Genomic DNA, 25,843 nt, shown 5'->3' on the forward strand with positions numbered 1-25,843 from the left:
CACTGAGAACGGTGAGCCTCCAATACAAGGGACAAGCAGCCATGGGGAAAAGGGACCCGGTGCCCAGATCTACGAAGCAGGGCCCTATGGACAACTTTGCGGCACTGCGACATGTGGCGGAGCAGCAGTCCATGCCGCCAGGACCAAGGACGGATATGGCCATGCTAATGGAGGCCATCCAGGCGTCTAGGACGGACATACAGGCATCGCGGACAGCCCTAGAGGTGAAAATTGGAGAGGTGGGCTCCGAAGTAACGCTGCTGCGGCAAGATTTTCGGAACCTAGCAGAAAGAGTGACGGCGACGGAGACTAGAATAACCGACAATGAGGAATCGATCTTGTCACTAAAGAAAGACATGGCGGAACTACAAGCCTCACACCGGCAGCTGCTGTGGAAGGTAGACGACGCGGAAAATAGATCAAGACGCAACAACCTTCGCTTGTGGGTTTTAGGGAAGGAATTGAGGGGAAGAACATGTCCGCCTTCCTCCTCGCCTGGCTGAAAACTACCTTCCCAGCTGCGCAGTTCTCCTCGTGCTTCATCATCGAGAGGGCTCACAGGGCCCTTCTGGCCAAACCACCGGAGGGAGCAAGACCGAGACCGGTTATAGCGTGCTTCTTAAACTTCGCGGACAGAGACTTGATATTACGAGAAGCCAGGAAAATGGGGGAGATCCGCCTGGAGAATTCCACCATTATGATTTTCCCGGACTACAGCCAGGAAGTATCGAAGCAGCGCCGCTCGTTCGACTACGTGAAGGCAAAACTGGGGTCCTTGAACATAACGCAACAGACCCCCATTTGAGGCCACGTGTACGGATGCTACCGGACAACAATCAAAAACGAATAGGAGGTCATCCATGCCCCTATCTACCTAAAGTGGGAAACTAGAACCATCAAATCATAAGTTCAGCCCAAAGCAACGCTAAGTGCTATTTGACATCCTTTAATCACGGTTGGCGACAGACGCTATATATTCAGTGCTAAATTACCACTCCAACCACGGTCAACATCTATTGAGTGTGTGCCTTTTTGAAATCAATACCATAAGATGAAACCTTGCGGATTAATAGACCTTGAACAATAATCCAAATAATCCAAATAGTAAAAAGAGGAATATATAAAAGGTTCACATCGCTACTCTTAAGGACCCAATACTATTCTAAAAACATCTCCATATAGAGATAGAATTCAGACCCAGGCCTAGCTGCAAGCACTATCATTTGGGAAATATCAAGTGGTTCTCCAGAAGAAGGTGTGAATACGCCGAAACGCGCGTAGAGACAAATCATTTGCTCCACTTGTTTGGTCTTTTTTAACTGTTTTTATAAATATATGTATAAATTGAAACCATTGTCACTTGTAATATTGTCATTTGTAAAATTTATATGAAAGTAATTGTATGCTTTTTTAAGTATGTCAATGATTTGATTAAATATCTTTTGTAATTTTAATAAATTAATCACGAACAATACTTTTTCTTAATGTTAATAATTTGATGTGCACTACATTAGGTGATTTTTTGTTTGGCTACAACAATTAATGTTCCACAGTACCTGTTATTCCCCCAGGACTTATTAGTTGCCTAGGATAAGTTATTTTTATAGTCCTTGAACATAACGTACATGCTCCTTTTTCCCGCTAGACTCAAGGTGATATATAAGGACAAATCCATCTTCTTCACACACCCAGAGGATGCTTGGCTGTGGCTTGAGGAACGCCCTATCTTAAATAGTAGAGAGGCGGCGGGTCGAGCAGCACTAGACAGGCCGCGCTGGGAGTTGCCGAAACCACAGCGGCGGAAAACTCGGAGAGTGAAACAGAAAACCCCGGCGACACCATACCGAACCCGAGGCACGGAGGACAGGAGAGGAGGCAGATCGGCCTCCCCTGGCACCGACTCAGTGGCAGGCTCTAGGTTCAGCTGTCTGCGAAATGGAATCCGCTCGGAGGGTGAAGAATTGGAGGACTCAGAGGGCCGCACGTCCGGAGGAGAGGAGGAGGAGGATGCAATGGGCGATTCGATTCACCCACTGGTCAAGGAAATCCAGCAATTGGAACAGGACTCCTCGGGACAGGGGCCGACCATGGAAACACAGGACTCACACTCCTGAACATTGGTGTACGGGGCTCGGGGAGATTGCAGCTCGGCAACACGGAGCACGCAAGTTGACACACCCCCTACTGTTAATTGAGTTTTTAATACTGGTTGTTTGGATAATGTTGGGAGGGATGTGTGGGAGGGCGACAGGTCTTCTCCCGCGGATAGTTTGGTCCCAGGTTGGGATGCGACTGGAAGGGGAGGGAGGTGCGGGGGGGGGTTTGGTTCCTACATTCCCTCAAGTTGGGGTTCAGGAGGGATGCGGGGGGAGGGGGGCGGGGTTTGTTGAGAAACAGCAGCGACACGCCATGCCACGATTCGAGCCATCCCTACTCCGGGGACCTAAGTGGGAAGGAGAGTGTGGCACACAATGGCAGGTACACTAGAGAACATACACGTAGGTGACGCAGGGGTCACTGTGCTGACATGGAATGTTAATGGCCTGGGGTCAAAGATTAAGAGGAGCCTAGTTAACGCATACCTCAAGAGATTGCCATCTGATATCATCCTACTCCAGGAAACACACCTTAGAGGAACCCAGTGCGCATTTATAGCGAGAGGACAGCATGTCGTCCTGGCACATGCAGGGTACACAACGGACTCCAGGGGGGTTGCAATTCTCATAAAAAAAGACAGCGCCATTCGCGGTCACTCGCACCTGGCTGGACCCACAGGGGACCTATGCGGGAGTCCAGGGGGTATGAGGGGGTATGGAAGAGATGTAGGTACACGATCCTATCAGTATATGCCCCACTCAAGCTACAGACACGCACACTTCAGGCCATCACCGCCATACTACTAGACACGGCCGACACGGTGCAGATAGTGGGGGGTGATTTTAACGATGTTATGTGCGCCTCACAGGATCGGTCGGGGTCACAGCATACAATAGGACTCGCTTCGGCCCTATCGCGGCAAATGAACACCATCGGCCTCGCCGATGTCTGGAGATGGCTCCACCCTTCCCAGGAGGCCTACTCCTTTTACTCGGGGGCCCACAGGGTCTTCTCTAGGTTAGATTACATTTTCGTGTCCACCAGGATGTCTCGGCAAGGGATTCCGCAGAATACAAGGCAAGGGGAATTTCAGATCACTCCCCGCTGTATGTACAGTTGGGACGAGACAGGGGAGAGAGGAAGGCGGAGTGGTGACTGGCGGCCTGGGACATCCAAACGCAGGAAATACTGTGGGGTGTACGAGCGGATATATGGGTATACATGGCCGAAAACAAGGGTTCGGTGGACTCGGAGGTTACCCTTTGGGAGGCAATGAAACCGGTCCTGAGAGATCGCATACAAAGTAGGGTGGGAGAGGTAAGGCGGAAACGGCAGGACAAGATAGAGGGTGCAGAAGTGGCGATCTTAACCCTATAGGCGGAATGTCACCAGAAGAAGGGAGAGGCACCCCATAGGAAACTATTAGACGCACAGAGACACTACAGGGAATTAGTCACTGACGAGGCACGCACCCAGGCACTTGCAACACTCCACAGATTATATGATGTAGGCGACAAATCCGGCAAACTCTTGGCATGGTTGAGTAGGAAGGAAAGGGCGGCATGGTGGGTGGACCAGATCACGTTGGTTGGTGATAGACGGGCGAACACAGATGAGGCCATTGCGGACGCCTTTGCGTCCTATTATGAGAACTTCTACAGGGCCAGGGACTTGGGCGACAGGGGGGATGCCTTACACTACATGGGAGATATGGAGGTGCCGACTCCATCCCCTGAGGCCAACAAGACCTTAGAGGCTGAGATAACACTGGAGAAAATATCGGAAGCCATTGCATCGCTGAAACCGGGGAAAACACCGGGGCCCAAAGGCTTCCCGGCGGAATTCTTCAAGCGCACGGCGGATTTGTTGCAACGACATATACAAGCACTATTCACAGAAGCATACCAGAAAGGGAGCCTGCCGCCTGATCTTGCCTTGGCAACTATCGTCCCGATTCACAAGGAGGGAAAGCCCAGGGACGAATGTGACTCTTACCACCCAATTTCCCTCCTCAATATTGAAACAAAGATTTTGGCCACTGTCCTGGCTAAACGTCTGCGGCAGGTCATTACAGATCTGGTACACATGGACCAGTCCGGTTTCCTTTCAGATAGGGCGACCAAATTAAATCTCCGCCGCACACACAATTGGTTGCAGGAGGTTCGGGGGAGAAGCGAACCCCACTGGTTCCTCTCCCTCGACGCGGAGAAGGCCTTTGACGCTGTTCATTGGCCTTTCCTGATGGGGACCCTCCAGCGGTTTGGGTTTGGCCCCGAGTTTTTGAAATGGGTACAGTTACTGTACTCGGCCCCGAGGGCACGAGTGAGGGTTAACGGGAGGCTGTCCCGCGAATTTGCAATCGGCAGGGGAACGCGCCAGGGCTGCCCGTGGTCCCCCCTTCTTTTTACACTTACAATAGAAATATTAGCGATACGGATTAGGCAGAATCAGGGGATCAGGGGCTTCACATGGGGAGACTCAGACGCAACGCAGGAGAAAATATCCTTGTATGCCGATGACGTGCTGTTGTTCATTACCGACCCAGACACGACAATCCCAGAACTGTTCAAAGACCTAGGCGATTTCGGGGCAAGAGCGGGTCACACTATAAACTGGCACTATTCAGTCCTAAATGATCCACAAGGCAAGGAACGGAGGGAGTGCCTGCCAGGGCTACTTATCCATACAACGGAAGGCTTTCAATACCTAGGTGTATATATAACACTGGATAAGGAACGCTCCTTTGACAAAAACGTTGCCAGAGTGATGGTAGGAGCGACGGCAGAGATGGATAGATGGAGACAGCTTCCACTCACCCTGTTGGGACGCGCAGCACTCTAAGATGGTCCTGCTGCTGAAGTTTCTCTACGCACTACAAAACGAATACTACCCGCTCCCAACCGGGACTTTGGTTAAAATCCATGCGGAACTGAGGGCATTCATATGGTTAGGAAAACAACCGAGAGTGGCCCTACCCACACTTCAGCGCCACCAGTATAGTGGAGGGATTTCGCTCCCCAACTTGGAGGCGTACTATTGGGCAGAACACCTTGCCCCGATTAACGAGTGGCTACATGCGGCGGCCGATCACCCTACTTACGCATTAGAAAGGTCCAAGTGGTCGAACAGGAACATTCTGCACTACCTCTATGGTGGGACGGTGGGTAAGCAGTTCCTGCCGACCACGAAGATTACGCTGACGGCGTGGCATAAGGCGACTAAACGAATGGGATGGTACAAGAGACCCACCCGACAGACACCACTATGGTGCTGCACGTGGTTGAGAGAACTTAATAAATTGAGAGGCTTCAGGCGGTGGGATGACATTGGTATCTCAACGGTGGGCGACGTGATAGCGAGGGGGGAATTGAAACCCTTTCAGGCGCTAAGGGAAGAATTTGGTTTGCACAACACCCAGTACTACAAGTATGCACAGCTGAGGCACGCATGGAGAGCACAAAACATCGCACTTACAGACCTTCCGGAATACGCTCCACTAGAGGGTAGATTACTACAGGAACGGATATTGGGCGGGGCGGTGTCACTCACATATAAAACCATGACCAACAATATACTAGGAGACCTGCAGGTCCTACAGGACAAATGGGAAGTAGACGTGGGAGTCATGGAGGATTTGGATTGGGAGATGGTACTTATGCACCCACGCGAGGTGGCGATTAAGTCAAGGCTCCGACTCATACAATTCAAGGTGCTCCACAGAGCCTACTTTGACAGGGTAAGACTATTTAAAATGGGGAAGATAACTGACACAGCGTGCCTTATGTGCCACCAGCAGAACGGCGATTTTTTCCACACACTATGGGGCTGCGAGGTCATTCAAGCATATTGGGAGGAAATATTCCTAGAACTGGAGGAGGTACTGGGGGTAGATCTACCACGTGACCCTAGATTGGCGCTGCTGGGCATGACGACAGAAGTGGACTTGACTCGTCCCTTGCTTATCTTTCTGGTGTTGGCTTTCGTTGTAGCGAAAAGAGATATTGCACGGTACTGGGGGGCACCCAAAAGACCAGATTTGGAGGCATGGAGGAGGGGGCTGGATATGTACATGGTGGTTGAGAGAGTGACATACAAAGCCAGGGGCTGCCCAAAAAAGTTTCGGAGGTTGTGGGCAAAATGGAGACAATACCATGGACTGGAATGAGGCTTCATGGGGTGGGATAGGAGGGAAGGGGAGCGCCGACCGCAGCGGACAGCACGAAGGAGAGCTCTGATAGCCGGGCAAGACCTTCAAGGCGCAGATTTATCTGCGAGGCGGGTGGATGTTGCACTGAGGGGGAGGAATGAGTCAGGGGGGGTGGGGGGGGGGGGGGGAGGGGAGGGGATCGGGGTGGGTAGGCACACGACTGTTTCGGGGGATTTGATTGATTTTCTTATGTTGCTTTTATGTTCCAAGTTTCAGAGCTAAGTGTTCTCATGATGAGTATGGAATGCGAACGAATATGTTATTTAAACACAAAAAGTTAATAAAAGTTGCATAACTGACGGGCAGGGCGGAATGTTGACACCCGACCGTATGCTAATTTATACATCTGTGATACTTCTGATGCAACAATAAAAATAATAAAAAAAAAAAAAAAAGAAAATCTCTTCACTGTGGGTCAAGAGCAAGACTCAGTTCATATGGACTAGAGCATAGGTGAAACGTTACAAATATTGAAGCTGCTAAATAATCAAATAAAAGGAAATGGAAAATGTAGTTGACATAAGATAAATAAGATTGCTGAAGCATGTTTCCGGCTTTACCTCATTTCCTCTCAAATGGTAGCCATAATCTGACAGCAAGTTAGAGATCTTCTGCACGTTTACAGCATCATTGAATGGAGTGGCATCACCGATTTCCCCTTTATTTGCAGATACCTAAAAATTTAAATGTTGAAGATTAACACAAACTGAATGTTCCTAATGATAAAACATGGTTATATATTGGATGTTCAGATGTAATAAAATACAACAGTAATTTCTGATAAACACCCACTAGCATGCGCTATGCTGGAATACCATTCACACAGAGGTATTCGATCCCACAGTATAACAGTCATAGCTGCTTACGCAGACGATATGCTGTTATATACTTGTAACCCGGAACAAAATCTGTACCCAATGCTAAAGGAGGTGACGCTATTTGGGCAGCATTCTGGCCTAAAGATGAATTGGCACAAATTAATAATGTTCCAACGCACTACTGCGACCACACAGGTTAGTACAGATTACCCCATTGAATGGACCACTGAAGAGGAATGATACCTGGGGATACAGGTACATACGGACCCAGACACAATAGTGCGGGAAAACTACGGCCAACAACACAGAAACTAAAAGAGTTCATTGACAAGTGGATAAGGCTTCCACTGTCTCTACTGGGTCGCATAGCCATAATGCAAATGATAGTGCTGCCTCGTTTCCTTTTCTTATTTGCCAACATCCCCATTATACTACCAAAGTCCTTTTTCAAAATATTAGAACCCAAATGATGCGCTTAGCCTGGGCAGGGAAAAACCAGAGAGTGAAATAGGACACTAATAAAAACATATGCAGACGGCGATTTAAACGCCCCAGATCTAGAACGGTATTACAGGGCGGCTCAGGTGTTGCACGCCCACTACTGGATACATGGCCCCTGGGATCTACCTCAATTGCACAGAGAGCAGCCAAACAGTTTAAATAGGAGCATATACTGTTAAACTGACAAAATGTGGAAAATGGAAAGGTAGTCTGATGCATGCAATGCACATATTGGCGGGAGGGGGGGGTGTACACAGAGTCCAAAAGTGAATCTCTGTCCACGATCTATTGTTTGCCACATGTTTGTTTTCTGAAACTGTAATAACACATGAATATAAATTGTACTGCTTTACTCACTGTTCACAGAAAAAGCTTTAAATACAGTTTAAAATCTGATAAACACAAAAACATGTTCATGGCAAAAGGCCATACAATGGAATAAATGTAAAGCATGCAAGATGAATAGTGAATCAGCATATATGTATTTTAAAAGTATTTCATGGGACAGGAAACAAATTCCGTAGGCTTGAACAATTATTTGCTGTGCTAGGTTTCATTCATAAAATGTGCTGGAATGAGTAGACATGGTTCACCCATCACAATACTAATTCTACAAAGGAGATCCCTAGATCAGTGACAAAAACAGGAGCTATATGTAACTTTGTGGTGAAGATGAAACCGAATCATCAGGCAAACAAGGTGTCATTTACTCCGTCGCCCTGCAGTTGCTTCATTGTAACTTATTGGGAGCGGCCAGTGTGCCAGAGAATGGAAGAGATTCTAAAGAATAGTGCCACTTTAAATTCATGAGACATTCTCCACCCACAGCCTTTAATATGAAGATTAGAAACTGATCTCAGCAATCTCATCACAAAACTCCCTCCATGCACAAACTCTACACTCTCAAACTCCTTTCTGTTAAATTCATCAGGCAGGATGTGGGGGGTTGCTCCTTCAGCATCTCTCCTTTTTATGAAGTACTGTTTTCTACTATCACAGTCAACTCTTCCTGAAGGGATGGGGTTTTCTTCTTAAAACATAACTAAGCTTCAGGGAGATCATTCTTCAGTACAAGCCTTTAAAAAAGAAATGTGGCCAAAAAGAGCACATTTTTGTTGGCATAATTACCTGTACCAGACCAGTTGATTTAGGTACACATCAATTCATACAAGTCAGAGGTTACTCCAGTAACTGTGTGTTAGTCATTATCTCTCCTCTCCAATGCTTCAGGTATTTTTCTCAGTACAACCTGAACTGTTATAGGGAATACCTGTGAGATGCTAGACCATCAACCCCTCAATTTTGACTATGAATCTAGGGTAGTTTTCTAATTTGGGGATCTTGATTTAATCAGATAGCTCCTTGTTTCCTACAAACCCTGGAACTCCTATTTATTTTTACACACACGTTCACATGGGCAGCCCGCCCGAGTATACCACCTTGTCTCCCTTTGACTCACACCTCCAGTCACCACCACACACTTCTTTATTTACCCAATAATTTTCTGTAGAATGGAGAATAGGATATACTGCCAGTTATCTGGCAAACTGATAAACTCAGATTAAACAGAACACTTACAAAGGCTTCACAGCCTCTATAATGTTAATTAGTTTTTGGAGGGCCTACACCTTCACATTAAGGGTCATAACAAAGCCAGCATTAGAGCTTGTTCCAGCTACTACTCAAAATTAAGCACTTGCAAGGAACTCATTCCACAGGCAAATTTAAACAAGTCTTCCAATCCCGCACAGCCAAAGAAAGAAAAGATGGATATAGAGTCACATGATGCAGAAACAGACGACAAACCCTCGGACTTTACTAATACCTTGACGTAATGAAAAAGGCCATTTATGTTCTAGATCATTTTTCTCTCATTGCGTACTTCAGGCATTTAAAAGAAGCTTTCCCTTTCAGATCCTGCAAAGACACTGCTGGTTCACTAAGTCAGAAAGCCAGAGCACGGATGTTAGCGCTCTGGCTTTCTGACTGTGCGACCCAGCAAAGTCTGAATTCTGGGTTGTGGTTTGGGGAATCCAAAATTAGGGGCTTGACCCTGGTAGAGGTTACCCAAGTGCAAGTGGTGTAGGTTCCAAACTTCATCAATATTTGGTGTTATGATAGCTGTGCAGGACAGAAATGCAAAGCTATGTTCTTAAATAGCTATCGAAACGGCACTGCCAATCGGCAGCAGTGAAGCCAGCACGCTGGGAACAGGAAAATCCAAAACATAAGATGGTCCAGGTTTCTAGAGATCTTCTTTGTAGAATTAGTAAAGTCATGGGTGAACCATGTCTACTCATTACCGCAAACTTTACGAATGAAACAACTCAGGTGCTCACTTAACAACCGGTAGTTATTGTGCCAAAGAGGACTGACAAAAATGTGGAGCACCCTTCTTGTAATAGCCCCAGCTTGTGATCAACTGTTCCTTGAATGAGAAGCTGCACAACCATAAGGACTGCTGCAATTTTTACTTAGTAGTAGAGTGCTTTTTACAGCACAATTAGGTGACTCAGAATCGGGCTGGAAAAAAAAAATAAGACCCGATAATGTATTTCACATCAGATAATGTATGAAAACTCGAATACCAAAATGCAAGTGTATAACAAGTTTTCCAAGATATATCCATTTTACATTCAAAACCATTAGAGGTCCAGAGTTCATCTTCAGAACACATTCCAAAAAAAATTTGCACCTACCTTTCCTTGAAGACATTCAATCAAGTGACCAACTGTCATACGGGAAGGAATAGCGTGGGGGTTGATGATGATATCCGGTGTAAGGCCTTCACATGTAAAAGGCATATCCTATAAAAACCAAGGAAAGGGATTTACTTCAGACTAAAATACATACAACTCATATACTTCAAAAAACAAATCTGCAGTATATCCTTACATCAGTCATGTTAAAATATTTAGCTCCCAAAAACAGCCATAGGGTATTCAAGAGTAATGTCAAATGGTTCACTGTGAGGAACCACTAGCATGTTGGGTCTGAACATGAGAAATGGATTCAATATAAAACAATAGCCCACATGAGGAAAAAATATCAATTTATGAAGACAACAAACATTTGTATATGGCTTGACCCACAGAGACAATACCAAATCTTTTCCAAGTTTTTGGACATTATGGTAAATGTGGTATCAAATAAATTGGGAAAAATCCCATATATACAAAACCAAAGAGTTAAGTTTGGAGGGGGATTTATCCCCGGGTAAGAGTTTCAGATGTGGGATATAAGTACAGCAGGATATATGTGACACTGGATGCAGAGCTATTCCTTTAGGAAAACCTAGAACCAATATTATGGGACTTTGAGTTGATGCGGCTAGATGATGGGCTCTTCCTTAAACACTACTACGGCAAGCTGCAATTTTTCAAATTATTATGCTGCTGAAGCATAATGTGTATATGAATAAGTTATGCAAAACACACCCTTTCCAATGCAAGCAGATACTTTCTTGGGCTTGGACAGGGAACTGCAACCACTACTATGGGATGGGGCACTCAAGGAAATGCACTGAAAACACTGACAGCCAGTGCACAATTAAAGTACATCCTTTCCACACTTCAGAGAGTATTACTGGATGGCTCCGAGCTCTCTGATAAACGATATATGCACCAATGGATGAACCAGCCATTAGGCTGGAAAAGTCAGTGATGGAGAAGCTCACATATATATGGATTACATAATCAGGTGTGGGGTAATTTAAGCTGCACCCAGCTTGAGGAGCGACACTGAAGACTAGGGTTGGGGTGGGAAAATAACAAAATAAATATCACTGTGGGAAGGAGTTTTTATAAAGGAACTACAGTAGCCTTCACAGACGGAGATACTATTGGGATCTCTTAAAGAAGAGATCCGATAGAGGGCAATAACATAAGACAGTTCACAGGCCTACAGACAGAATGCGCTTGCCACCAAGTTAAATGTACTAAAATGTGCAACTGAGACATGCTGTGCCGGCGTAAGCACTCGACTGAGCTGGGATTCCTGAACATGGGCCACTGGTAGGTAGCATACTACTGGGAGAGCTTGAGATGGGGGCTATTTTAGTTTTGTGCAGATAGCTCAATTAAATGCCAGAAGAGTAGCAGAAGCTAAGGGACTGGTGGCAGTAAGGTGTAGGAATAAAGAAAGGATGTTGACTGGGAGGCGTCTCAGATGGACCCAAGGGCTGTGGAAAGAAAGGCACATCTACGTCCGGTCCTGTTAAAATTGCTCCACAGAGTGGCATTTAATAGAAGTAGATTGTAAGATATGGGGAGGTCTGTTGCCAGACTGCTTGAAACGTGAGGGGCAGGAGGCAACCTTTTGTCATACGGTCTGGGGCCCCTACAAGGTGCCTGAATATTGGCAGTTAATAGTGGGTGAGCTTGCTCGAATAATGGTATGCGACATTTCACCATTGCCCCAATTTGTTATCCAAGGAATATTGAATAATGAGGACTTAACCAGAAGAAAGCTCACTTTGTATGTTGGTGCTAATAATTGCTACAAAAAGATGTGTCAAGAAAATGAGCTGCACAAACCATGCTAACCATATGTGAACGGCGTGCCATCCTTAATATGTATATAGAGGCTGAAAAAGTAACTTAAGAAGATTTGGAAATAGTGGAGACACTGCTATGGGACTGTTGAAATAGGAAAGGACATGGATCATGACTTAGACACAATTAATGTAAAGAAGCCTGGAGCAACACTAGGATCTGTATCCACTTTGTGCCTCAATGTATAAAGTAAAGTGGAATATATACTGTCTGCATGTAGAACGAACGGCAGCTTCAAGTCGAAGGGTTGCTGGAATGTTATTTACCTGGTTTTTATTTTTAAGATAGTCAGATGTGCTGTACAAAATAAACATTCAAACAACCATGTAACCCGGTTTGTAATTCTGAAATGTACATCAAAAAGGCAACCTACAAAATTCAAATGAACAGCCTGCGAGTCAATTCATAGTCAAATTAAATGAAATTCCAGAATCTTTGTGAGGGATTTTTGATGTACGACAAAATAGAATAACTCTTGGCCTACTGGTTACTTCTTTTAACTAAGCAAATACTGCTCATTGGCATTGCACTTCAATATCATGCTATCTCTTGAGCTGGCATCACTTGCTTTTCTCCAGACTTCTTTTACTGATTTTCCATCACTGTCAATTTAAAAATCTAAAAAAAAGTGGACTACGGTACCCGTCAGATTAATGCCATTTAATAAAGTCTAAAAGGTCTCAAATTAGTTGTAAAGTTTGACCAATTGCACAATACACACAATATTTCATTTATAACAGAACTATTATAAAAAGCCACTTTTAAAGAAGAAAAAGAACCACAGGAAAAAAAGGTACTGACAAGATATATTGAAGCAAAACATAGCCGGTTGGTACCTCTTGCTTGTACTGGATACCACAGGTACCCTTCTGGCCATGTCGACTGGCAAATTTGTCTCCGATCTGAGGGATTCTAACAGAGCGCACCTAAAGAAATGAAGAAAACATTTTTTTCAACAAAATGTAGTTTGTACAATTTTTCCGCACTATGGGAATGGAAAAAAATCTATCTAACCTTACCCTAATTTTACAGAATTTGTATCCTTCTTGATTTAGTGTCACCATGACCTGGTCCACAATACCGGTCTCACTGGTACGGAGAAATGTGCTACAATCCCGCTTTGTGTAACGTCTGTTGGTGCTCTCCAATTCATCTTCGTTTTCAGGCAGTGTAACAGTTTTGCCAATGATGACGTCATCACCAGACACTCTCACACCAGGTGCTATCAAACCATCATCATCCAGCTTCTCATAGATCGCGTGACGCATACCTGACACAAGGGGCACAAACTTTGTCCATTAGTATCACAGCAAATCAGTCATATGTCATCACATAGTAACTTTAGAGGTGCTCAGCAAAAAAGGCACTGTGCTGCTGAATATTCAATGCTAGATCAAAGTTAAAGGAAGGTGCAAAAATTTACTTTAAAAAAGCGTAAAGCAAATGTATTAATAGCTCTCATTACAAAAAAACAAAAAACGAAATGAAATAGGCTACGGATATATAAACAATTAACTTACCCTGGCAAGTTTCACGCTGAGGTTTCTCAAAAACCTCTTCATGATCAAATCCTTTCTTGGATTCGGACTCCTTGTAAGAGCGGTAGAAAACAGACCTGCAACAAAAACAGCACAAGATTATTTGGATACCAGATGATTACTTTGGCATGCTTGATATGCTCCATATTGTGCATCATAATAATAATATAAGCACCATAACAGGCTACAGGAAGATAAAAGTAAACTGTAAGCTGCTAGTGTGCCAGAAGAACAAGTTACTTACCTTTGGTAACAATACATCTGTAAGAAACAGTAGTTAGTATTAGATCCCTTACCTTAGAATATCTCCAGGTGTCAGACTGGATCCTGAAACTAGCAGTACCCTTGCGCATCAGTAGGCGTCGTCTTCAGCTCCGCGTCCGTCGTCGGCGCCGGGATGACGTCGCCGGAGTACTTAATTGTCCTATAGCCTCCTTGTCCATCTCCCCCTGCACTTGGTCCGATCACTTCTTGATGTCCTTTTCCCTTCACCTTAGCCCAGTCACCAAGCCCTCTCTTCCTAAAAACATCTGGGCGCGCTCTTGGAACCAGGTGGATGTGGCCTCTCTGTCCGCTACACTCGCCGCATCCAGTCCGGATCTACACGGTCTGTCATCTTCCGCACAAGCCGACTCTATTAACTCCTGGCTCCTGTCAGGTTGCGACTGTCGCTCCCCTCAGGTGGGTGTCCTCCAGACGTGTGAACGGAATTGAAGGCCTTAAAACTAACTGTGCGCCAGGCTGAGCGGGCCTGGAGGCGAGATTATTACCCCAACCTTAAAACCCAGTACATCATCCTCCTGTCTCAGTACAAAAAATCTATTTTGGCTACTAAGACCGCTTACTTCTCAAAAATCCTGGTTGCCGATAATCAGCCTAGAGAAATTTTCTCCATTGTACACGACCTCGCCTACTCCGACAGAGCTACCCTCAAACCCTCCCCTTCCCAGGACTTATGTGACTGCCTTAACACTTATTTTCTGGACAAAATCTCAAACATCAATGCAAACATCCCCCCCCCCTTTCTTTGTCGACCCCCAGTGTCCGTCAGTCGGGGTACGCCTTGACTCCTTCCCCCCTCTGACAGAAGAGGCTTTTCTCTCCCTCCTTCCTATGGTCAAATCAGGCTCCCCTCTAGACCCCTGTCCTGCCCACATCCTTAAGCACATCTACTCTGTTTGTGTGCAGCCCCCTCATAAACTTATTAACAGTTCACTGTCCCAGGGCATTGTAATTCTACCTCTAAAATCGGCCATCATTGTCCCTATCCTCAAAAAACCTGGCGCTGACCCCTCCGCTCTTGTCAACTACCGCCCCATCTCATTATTGCCCTTTCTGGGGAAGGTATTGGAGCGCCATGTGACCAGAGCGCTCAGTACCTTTGTGGAGGAGAACGGGGTGTTAGCCTCCCGTCAGGCTGGTTTCCGCCCGCACACTCCACGGAGTCCGTGGTGCTATCTGTCCTCGACAACCTCAGAGAGGGCATGGACACTAACCACCCCCAGGCCCTTGTCCTCCTCGACCTCTCCGCCGCCTTTGACACGGTTGACTACTCCATCTTACTTTCCTGTGTCAGGGCGGCGGGGGTTGGAGGCTCGGCCTTGGTCTGGCTGTCCTCCTTCTTGAGGGACCGCACCCAGGCAGTGCGCCTGGGTGACTTCTCGGCGGACTTCCGGAAAGTACAATGAGAGGTTCCTCAGGGCTCCTCCCTTTCCCCTCTTTTATTTAACTTGTACATTGCCCCTCTCATTTTTGCCCTCCAGCAAATGGAGGTCTCCGTCTATAACTATGCGGATGACCTTCAGCTTATTTTTACTTTGTCCCCATCCCCTGAGTCCAAGGTTAAGTTCAAGTCTGTTATGATCTTCATCCGGGACTGGATGAATTACAACCACCTGAAGTTAAACCCAGACAAAACTGAGCTGGTTTTGACAGGTGGTTGCTCCAGTCCCTGGGCCTCTCTCTTCTGGCCCCCCTCCCTAGGCCCCCCCCTTCTCCATCTTCCTCTATGAAAACACTTGGGATTAAGTTGAACGACCAACTCACTCTGCACTCCCAGGTCAGTTTAGTGGTGTCCTCTTCTTTTCTTTCACTCAGCACCATCCGTAAAGTCTCCAGTTTCTGCTCTTTCTCTGCTTTAAAACTCATAGTCCTGGCGATGGTAATCTCTCGCCTAGACTATGGCAACGGTCTATACTGTGGCATGCCCGCTTACAGTATGCGGCGATTACAGCTGGTCCAAAACCAGGCAGCCCGCCTGGTTTATAACCTGGCCAAATTCCACCATGTCACTCCTCTCCTCAAGTCCTTGCACTGGCTCCCTATCCGAGACCGAGCTCAGTTCAAGATGGGCTGTATTACTTTTCAGGCACGGGTCAGCGCAGCCCCTGCTTTCATCTCTTCGGAAAGCAAAGCATACGCCCCGTCAGGGAACTGCGCTCATCCTCCCAACAATTATTGGCAGTTCCCCGCTTTAGGCGTAAAAAGTGGGGGGGCACGAAATTTTCCACACTTGCCCCTGCCTTTTGGAACTCTCCCCACCCACCTCAGATCTTCCACTCTATACTCACACTTCCGAAAGGAGCTAAAAACTTTTCTTTTTTCACAAGCCTTCCCATTATAAAGGTCTTATTCCCAGTCTCCTTCCTGATCTTCCTGTTCTTCTGGGTTCAGTATACCACAGCGCCATGAAACCGCCAGGTGAACGTGCGCTCTATAAATGTTTTAAACTCAAACTCAACTTAGACACTGCCTTCGCGCGCTGACAACAGTTCTTATACACAGCTTTTCCGCGCCAAAAACGCAGAGCCATGTTAAAAACCAACACTGGTGCCATTGAAACTAGGGCCCTGAAAGGGGATGACCTTAACCCTAGTTATCAGTTCGCAGAACGGGGAGGATGGGTGAGGCGGTAAGGAATATAATACTAACTACTGTTTCTTACAGATATATCGTTACCGAAGGTAAGTAACTTGTTCATCTAAAAGAAACAGGTTAGTATTAGATTCCTTACCTTAGAATAGATACCCCAGCAATACCACCCCCGGTAATCACACAAGAAAGTCCTGAAGGACGGAACGGCCAAAGAAGCCAACCCTCCGGACTTGGCTGTCCAGGCAGTAGTGTCTTGCGAACGTGTGCAGCGAAGCCCACGTAGCAGCCTGACAGATGTCCTGCAAAGGGACTCCCAGGCCCAAGGCAGTGGAAGCCGCCGTGGCCAGAGTGTTATGGGCTCTCAGCCCAACAGGAGGCTCCTTCTTAGCCAAGGAGTAGCAGTCCTTGATACGACCCACCGAGATGGTCCGCTTGTGCACCGCCCGTCCCTTCTTAGCGCCCACGTAACCAACAAAGAGTTGGTCATCCACCCGGAACTGGCGTGTGCGCTCTAGATAGAACGAAAGCGTACGTTTTGGGTCCAGACGGTGGAGCCGCTCTTCCTCTTTTGAGGGATGCGGTGGCGGAAAGAAGGTGAGCAAGGTGATAGACTGCCCGATGTGGAAGGCCGTGACAACCTTGGGCAGGAAAGAGGGTCTAGTCCGCAACACAACCTTGTCCGGATGGACAGAAAAGAAAGGAGGTTTGGATGAAAGAGCCTGGAGCTCACTCACTCTCCTGGCAGAGGTGATGGCAACCAGGAAAGCAGTCTTCAGAGTAAGAAGGCGGAGAGAACAGTTGTGAAGTGGCTCAAAAGGAGCGCACATCAGATAGGTAAGAACAAGGTTCAAGTCCCACTGAGGCATCACAAACGGAACAGGGGGAAACATGTGTGTGATGCCTTTCAGAAACAGAGTTACAATGGGGGACTTGGACAAAGACGGTTGATCAGGCAGCCTTAGAAAGGCTGAAAGGGCAGAAAGGTAGCCCTTGATAGTGCCCAGAGCAGAGCCCTGCTGGGCAAGAGAAAGAAGGAAGAGAAGAACCTCAGAAAGAGGGACAGAGAGAGGATCCACAGCCTTTGCTGTGCACCATGCCACAAATCTGTTCCACCTGCTGAAAGGGCAGAAAGGTAGCCCTTGATAGTGCCCAAAGCAGAGCCCTGCTGGGCAGGAGAAAGAAGGAAGAGAAGAACCTCAGAAAGAGGGGCAGAGAGAGGATCCACAGCCTTTGCTGTGCACCATGCCACAAATCTGTTCCACCCGCAGGCGTTTACCGACTTTGTGGAAGGACACCTGGCTGCCAGAATTACATTACAGACTTCAGGAGGCAAGTCAAATGGCCTCAACTGTCACCGCTCAATCTCCAAGCATGGAGGTGGAGACTGGATAGGTTCGGGTGGAGGACCGTCCCCTGCGACAGAAGGTCCTCCTGAAGAGGCAGACGAACCGTGAGATCGACTGACATACTGAGTAGCTCGGGATACCAGTACCTTCGTGCCCAGTCCGGAGCCACAAGGATGACTTGGGCCCGGTCGCGTTTGATCTTCTTCAGCACTCTGGGCAGAAGTGGTATAGGCGGAAAGGCGCACAACAGACCGCAACTCCACTCGCGACGAAAAGCGTCTCCGAGCGAGTGCCGCCATGGAAATTCCAACACGCAGAACTGATGACATTGCGCGTTCTCTTCGGTGGCGAATAGATCTAACCAAGGCTCTCCCTACTGCAGAAAGAGACCTTGCGCCACGTCCGAGTTCAGACGCCATCTGTCATCCATCATGCACTGTCGGCTGAGTTAGTCCGCCCTGGCGTTCAGAGAACCTGCCAGGTGTTGAACCACCAGGGTCACGCCCTGATGTCCCAGCCACTGCCAGAGGCGCAGAGCCTCCTGGCAGAGGGTCCATGACCCCACCCCGCCCTGTTTGTTGCAGTACCACATGGCGGTGGTGTTGTCCGTGAACACCTGCACTACACTCCCCCGGACAGAGGGGAGGAATGCCTTTAGTGCTAGACGAATCGCCCGCAGCTCCAAAAGGTTGATATGGAGCCGGGACTCCGCCGGAGACCAGAGGCCTCTGATCTCCGCCTCTCCCATGTGGCCACCCCAGCCCTGGAGGGACGAGTCCGTCACAATCACGTGCTCCGGCTGGGCTCAAGCGCATGGTCTGCCTTGTCGCCAAAAAGGCGACAGCCATCAAACGGCATGTCCATGAGTGTATTCTGGACATAGGCTGAAAAGTTTCCGGACCTCAACCAGGCGTGGCGACAAATCGCCACTGTAGTTGCCATCGCTCTGCCCAGTGAGCCGGTGGTATCCAGCCCACACCGGATGGAAAAACGTGCCGCATCTCGACCCTCAGCAAGGGCTTGGGGGCGAGTTTAGCCTTGACCTCCGCCGGGCAGTCTGGCAGCACGTTCGCGACCGTGTCCCACAGAGAGTGGGTGTAGCGGCCCAAGAGGCATGCGGTGTTGGAAGCCCGCAGTCCCAAACTCGGGGAGAATACCTTTTTGCCATATTGCTCATACCTCTTGGATTCCCGATCGGGCGGAGCCGTCGGGAATGCAGTCCGGGAGTTGGAGGCCTGGATGACCAGCCTCTCGGGGGTGGGATGGGTGGACAGGAAACAAGGGTCGCCCGGGGCCGAGCGGTGGCGTCTGGCCACGTTCCTATCTACAGGCGGACCTGTAGCGGGCCTGGACCAAGTGCCCAAAATAACGTCAGTCAAGGCCTCAATAAACGGCAGCAGAGGCTCAGCCGAGCTTGACTGCGGTTTAAGGACCTCAGTAAGGAGGTTAGTCCTCACGGCAGCGACGGGGAGCTCAAGGCCCAAGGCCCTGGCCCCCCGCGTCAGCACCACACTGTAGGTTGTCCCCTGCTCCGTAGCCACGGTAGGGGGTGAGACAAAACCAGTGTCTGGCGAAGTGTCCAGACCACTGGCATCCCCAAGTTCACCTGTCCAGTCCTGCTGGGACTGACAATCACGTGTCAGAGGGTCCTCAGACCCCTCCCAATACACCTCATCTCCCATCTCCTGGTAATCAGGGTTGTCATAGGATGGGGCTGGTTCGTTGAAGTAGAACTCTCCAAGCGGCGTCGAGAGCGGCGCCGCTCCGACGCCGGAACCGGATCGAGGGAGGCATCGGGGACGGCGGCGCCGGAGGTGACACCCTAGAGATCAGCGCCGGTGAGGTCGTCAGATCAACCGGCGACCCGGATCCGGAAGCTGATCCAGCGGGGCCAAGCGGTGCCGGGCCCGAAGGCGTCGCGCCGAAGCACCCGACCCGCTGGGGCCCCTAGACTGGTCCGCTGGGCCCGAAGGCGCCGCAGAGCCAGTCGGAGGAGAGAGGGACCTCATGGGCATGAGGAAGCGCACGATCTCCTCCGGCGACGCGTGCTGCCCAGGGACCGAAGGGTATGAAGCAGGCCGCGACGCCCGCGACTCCGATGGAGCCGCATGGGCGGTGTCACCCGAACCCCCGGCCGCGTCGGGGGGTGGGGGGCTGGGGGGGTGAGGGAGGGAGGAGGGGCAGGGGGAGGGGGGGATATTGGGAGGGGGGGCGGAAGAGCGATGACGTCTCTTCGACTTCTTGTGCTTACCTGACGACTTCGAGCCCGAAGACCGATGGAGACTCCCGGAGCTACGATGGCTCCGACCCCGCGACCAGTCCAGGACCTCTCGCGGCGCGGGGCAGACTGCCAGAGCTCAAGCCGCTTGCAGGACCGCTCCCGCCTAGCTTTCGACGTCAGGGCTCGGCAGTCGGGGCAGGCCTTGTCGTCGTGGTCGAAGCCGAGACAGTGAAGGCACCGGCGGTGAGGGTCGGTAACCGACATCAGTCACAGGGTTTAAATCCAGCCATCCCTACCGGCACCGTTCGGAGTCGAAAGACTTCGGAAAAAAATGATCAAGAGGGATCAAAAAAGTTAGTCAAAAATTGACTATGGGTACCACTTTTTCCGGATCTGCGCTGCTGGCGCGGAAAAAGAAGTAGAACTGACGTCAGCGCGCGAAGGCGGCGTCTAAGTACTCCGGCGACGTCATCACGGCGCCAACGATGGACGCAGAGCCGCAGACGACGCCTACCGACGCGCAAGGTTACTGCTACGCAAAAGTTTCTGGATCCAGTCTGATGCCTGGGGATATTCTAAGGTAAGGAATCTAATAGTAATCTGTTTCTTTCAGATAATAGTGCGTACTCCCACTACAGGTGGCAAAGGCAGACCGCCCATTTCTGAAGTTAAAAAACAGAAGAAACAAATTGTGCAGTGCTGGGAAAGCAACTAGGCCATTCTCATAGAGGAGTACGTGGGAAAGCAAAGCACAAGCTTATGAAATCCATAAGTCTGCTTCTATGAACCATGCAGGAATGTATGTTGAGCCTACGGACTTTCATGTTATTTCACATTTATTTTATGAGCGGTAGTCTGTACACAATATACATGGAGAATGCGGTCCACAGGTGTTTTAAGAGATATCCAGTAATTACCTGGAAGTGGTTAAAAACATACAGAAAGTTATGTGGTGTTAAATTTGATGACCAGTGCCTGGTGAAATGGTTGCAGCATATCAGGTATGCAAATAACTATGCGCAAAAATGCCGTCACTGTATCACTCAAAACATATATCGTGGCAGGAGAGCGTACAACGAGCAGTGATGGACAGGAGGTAGATACTCCTCTATCATGGGATGCGACCACAAACTATTGACAAATGGGGCATGGATGATGGCCCAGTGACCAGATAAACGGGGAACAGCCCCATAGAAAGTGATGCAAATATGAATTGTGGTATATGATTCTGGGAGGGGGGTGGGGGGGAGGTTAGGAGAGGTTATAGTGTGCAGGAATCACATGAGTGAAGTTGTGCAGGCGTTGCATAGGGCCAATTCCCAATGCATAAAAAAGGGGCCTTTTTATTCATGTCAAAAGCGCTAGTATGCTTTGAAGTGTTCTTTTTCTGCTTCCTGAACTCCAACTTCATAGTGAGATCTTTGTAGGAAGCACAGGTTCCATATCAATTCCGATCAGGCTTGTGGTAGGCTAAAATGGCACTGGAAACTCCTACAAGCTACGACGCACAGACATCCAAACAATTATCGCCTACACATTTTTATGCCAGATTATATTCAGTTCATATTGATTAGAGCATCCCTTGCAAATGGCATGAACGCTGGAAAAATATAGCAGAAACCTCTTCAAAGAGCTAAAAAAGAAGGTTTAACCGCTATAATAGTTGTAGAACCAGGTTCCAATCCAAAAGAAATATAAATGAAGATTTAGTGCTTTTTTGTGCATACGAAATAAAACTATAAAAACAGCTGAGCGAGTGGATTGTAATACTTTGTCCCCGTTTGTACATGCCGACACCCATTCAACACCCAACAACTTATAACAGAAATCCAAACTTAAAAAAGGGCTTCCTTCACCATAAAAGAAGGATACTAACCTGAAGAAACCCCGGTCAACCGCTGAACGGTTTATGATGACAGAGTCCTCCTGGTTGTAGCCAGTGTATGAAGCAATTGCTACAATGGAGTTGATGCCTGAAACACATACAGAATAAATGAAACTCAACAAGCAACCTTGGTTCATAGTAACTTTGTTGACGCAAGAATAGCATTAAATGTAATTTATTGTATAAACACAACTAAGCTCATTAAAGTGCTCAGCTCGTCATGAGGCACGGTTGAGCTGTGCTTATGACGAGCTGAGCTCGTCATGAACAATGGGAAAAATTCATAGTCCGCATAGGAGGGGAAAACCATCAGCAGCGATGGTGTTAACTAAAGTAACTCATTCTGAGAAAGTATATTTTGATACCTTGTTGGTTCTAAAATAAAACAACTGTATATTTTTATATAAAACATTGGCCTAGAGTTCAGTTCTTGAGTGTGTGAGACCATTTTCTGACTGAGGGACTGTGGACTCCGTACACACTGTACCTTACTTTGGTCCAGTATACACAGAGCCACTTTCTTACAGTGGCAAAATGCAGTCAGAGAGGCGGCAGCAGCAGATAACGGGTTACGCAATGGCAAAGAGGCAGAGCAGTTTACACCTGAGCTGGTTCACAGACTGCTGAATTTGAAACAGCATGGTTGCTAGACTGTGCTGTCGTGTTTCCTGCATGGCCCATTGAAGTTTTCCCTATGTAAGCCTAGCTGTACATGTTGTAGGCCTCATTTTCCTTTGCACATATTACTATATAAACACGCCTGCCTTTGCGCCACATTGTACTTCCACACGGAACCTGCATATGTTTTTGCGTACTGTTCCTGAGATTTAGTTGGCGCACCATCAACAAGGTCAAACAAGGTCTCTTCTTGTTCTTTCTGGCCAGGCACTAGCACCGAAAGATAAAACAAGAATGCAGCTGTTCTTTATGGGCACACATATCCTATCATATAGATGAGTATATGAGTCACAAACACACATGGAACGAGAGTTCTGAGACAAGAGCACTGCGTCTGCTGAGATGTAGAGCGCCCATCTGTGTATGCTAAGGTACGGGTAATCCCAGAGATCTTTCATATAATCATTTAGCATTAGTAGCAAGGGAGGGGGGGGGGGGGTGGGTTAGGTCACTGTCCTATAAAATGACAGCACTTTCATGGTATATGGATTATGCTAACACTATTTTTATTATGAATTTGCTTTCTAATTGTGCCACGTATACTGCATTTCAGAGCACAGTAGTTTGAGTAATTATAAACTTTCTTCGTGTCTCCTCGTTATCTCATTCTGGGCAAGTATGAGCGAGAGCGAAAGGGTGTGTACTGTACCATGATCCCTGAAAGGGTCGAGAGGGTTGTGTTCTGTGGGTTCCAAGTCACTTGTTTCTCTGGTAAAGTTTGGAGAGCAAGTGAGGCCCTATAGCTAGTCTGACCCGGACACATGGACACTGAGGTGGTATGGTGACTCAGTCCCTACATACTGATGTTTTATGATTCCAAGCATAGTTCTGTTACAGAGCAGAATCCCTGCAAAAGTGCCTAAAGTGCTCAATTATTCGGTGTTCCAACATTGGTAAATATGAGTGCTTTATTGAACACATTGTATCACGACTGCATTGGGAGTACATGTTGAAAAGAAAAAGGTGGCAAGTCCATCTCAGTGTAGGCCACACGTCAGTATAGCAATCTGGAACAAATTTAATAAGACCAAAAGGCCTACTTTATTTCCATCACCATTTACACCCACTTTATAAAACCTAGCTCAAGAAACTCACGTTTTAGGTGCACAGAAAATTGGGAAAAAATGGGGATACTTTCAATGAAGGTGTTGCAATATTACTTGTGCAGTACATGGATGACTTTGATTGGGAGAAAGGGAAATCTTGTTACAGCCAGTCAAGGCATTTGTTGAAGAATAGTAGGTAAGTGCGGGAGGAGACCTCCTCCTGACAGTGCTGTGGCTTCTCCTGCTGTTGCCCCCCTTTCACCTCAATAGTGGGAAAGTGGCAATGTGCCTGTATGAGTTTCAAAGTGCATGGAATGTGTAGTCTATGAAATGCACTGTTAGGTGAAGACTGGAAAAATTGTGTGTGAAAGTATAGATACATATCACAAATGTAAGGGGAAAAAATAACAGGTGTGGCACTTCACAGAAAGGACTGGTCAGCACACATGATATTTTTTATGAGCTTCCTTAGTTATTAATGATGTGGAACAATCTTACGTGAAATGGTGCAATGTCCTGGTCTAAATCAAGCTCACACTAATGCATGCGGTTGTGCCCGCTGCAGACAGGGACAATGAACTAAGATAAAAATAGTGCGCCTTCCCTACAGCAGACACTAACTTGTATGCACCAGAAAGAATCTGTACGCCTTTCAATGCGAATGGCCTGTGGCAGGACTTTGAGAGAGGTTCAAGGATTCTGCCACAGGCTGGTGCAGTGTATTTCCACCCACCAGACAGCACCTTAAGGGTGCACTGACTGCTGCTTCAGTTGTGGCTTATTCGTCCCGACACTTAATCTGTAATAAGGAGACAACACGCCCTAATGTAAACGATGGTGTGCATCAGGAATGCTCTCCGGGAATCCATGTCACAGAAGGGGCTGGTGGTATTTAGTCTTGGATACTCCTGATGCAGTGCCAGATGCAGTCATCAATAAAACGTGTAGCAATTAATTTTTTTAGATGAAACACTAGGGTAGGAGTTATGATTCTACGCTTTGATAGGCTATTATGGTACTAGTAGCAAAAAACATGATTGGCGTATCCATTTTGGTGGGGGGGGTTACATGATTACATCAAATCTTACACAGCATACGTCCCAGTTCTTCCACTAATTACATCGGAGGCATGCCTTGGAGAATTATTGCAGTGCTCTTGAAGCAATCCCAAATTATAATCCACCGGAGGGAAAAATGGTAAAGGAGGAATTGGAAGAGAAGAACATTCCCGGACTTCACACTCATTGTTGATTAATTCCCCAGACCCACTCCTGGCCCTAAAAGCAAACCAAATGTGAAGAAGATGCGGGCTCAACAGACTATGACGAGTGGTTGGAGGCCATGATGGCAGTGCGTATCATGGCAATCTCTTCCCACCTCATGTTAATTCAATTTAAATATTTCCACAGATTTTGCCATACCTCTGTCTGCTTATGGAATATGGGCAAAATCTCAGACCTCTACTGTAAAATCCCTTGGGCCACATATTTCCATGTCAACTGGTAATGTCCAAATATACCACGATACTGGCTGGAGACTGCTAAAACTATGGCTGTGGTGAGGCAGGAGATTATAGATCATTGTGGATGGGCTGGGAGGCCGGTGTAACATCAGAACCCTGGTTGGAATGGGACTATTAATAGGGAAGAGAGGCCTAACTAGACATCGGAGGTTTGAGGCGGCTCCATCAAAGTGAGAATGAATAAGACAAATAAACTTCTGTGCTACACTACAGAGCCTGAAGATGCCCTTCAGAAAATGCCAAAATGTAGGCCAAATGGTCGGACTATTCACAGAATTCTTTAAAAAAGTAGGAAAGGCTGTAAGATTTTTTGAATTATCTCCTATACATTTGACCCCATCCCCTATAAATATGAGGTCTAATGCAGGGTACGTCATAAATGAGGTGTATTCTTGTGATGACTTGTGTATGTTTACTATTAAAACATTTCAAAGTTGTTGTTTTTTAAAAACGGTTGGAACTTGCTGGACATTGAAAAATGTATTCACTGCCTACAAACTGCAAGAGACTGGTTCACAACTTTCCTTTTATTTACTCATTTGAGGGCTCATTCATAT

At 47.3% G+C, this 25,843-nt stretch overlaps 1 protein-coding gene across 1 annotated transcript in view; it reads right to left on the minus strand.

Annotated features, from left to right (window-relative positions):
• POLR2B (RNA polymerase II subunit B) overlaps positions 1 to 25,843 on the minus strand; it is a 131,586-nt gene that overhangs the window by 19,117 nt on the left and 86,626 nt on the right. The window contains exons 17-22 of the mRNA XM_086961974.1: positions 22,032 to 22,128; positions 13,697 to 13,791; positions 13,196 to 13,446; positions 13,013 to 13,102; positions 10,323 to 10,430; positions 6,865 to 6,978 (exon numbers count right to left, since the gene is read on the minus strand). Of these exons, the coding sequence (XP_086818100.1) occupies positions 6,865 to 6,978; positions 10,323 to 10,430; positions 13,013 to 13,102; positions 13,196 to 13,446; positions 13,697 to 13,791; positions 22,032 to 22,128 (755 nt within the window). The remainder of the gene's footprint in view (positions 1 to 6,864; positions 6,979 to 10,322; positions 10,431 to 13,012; positions 13,103 to 13,195; positions 13,447 to 13,696; positions 13,792 to 22,031; positions 22,129 to 25,843) is intronic.

Source organism: Lissotriton vulgaris, chromosome 3_1, assembly GCF_964263255.1.
Source record: "Lissotriton vulgaris chromosome 3_1, aLisVul1.2, whole genome shotgun sequence".
Lineage (NCBI taxonomy): Eukaryota > Metazoa > Chordata > Amphibia > Caudata > Salamandridae > Lissotriton > Lissotriton vulgaris.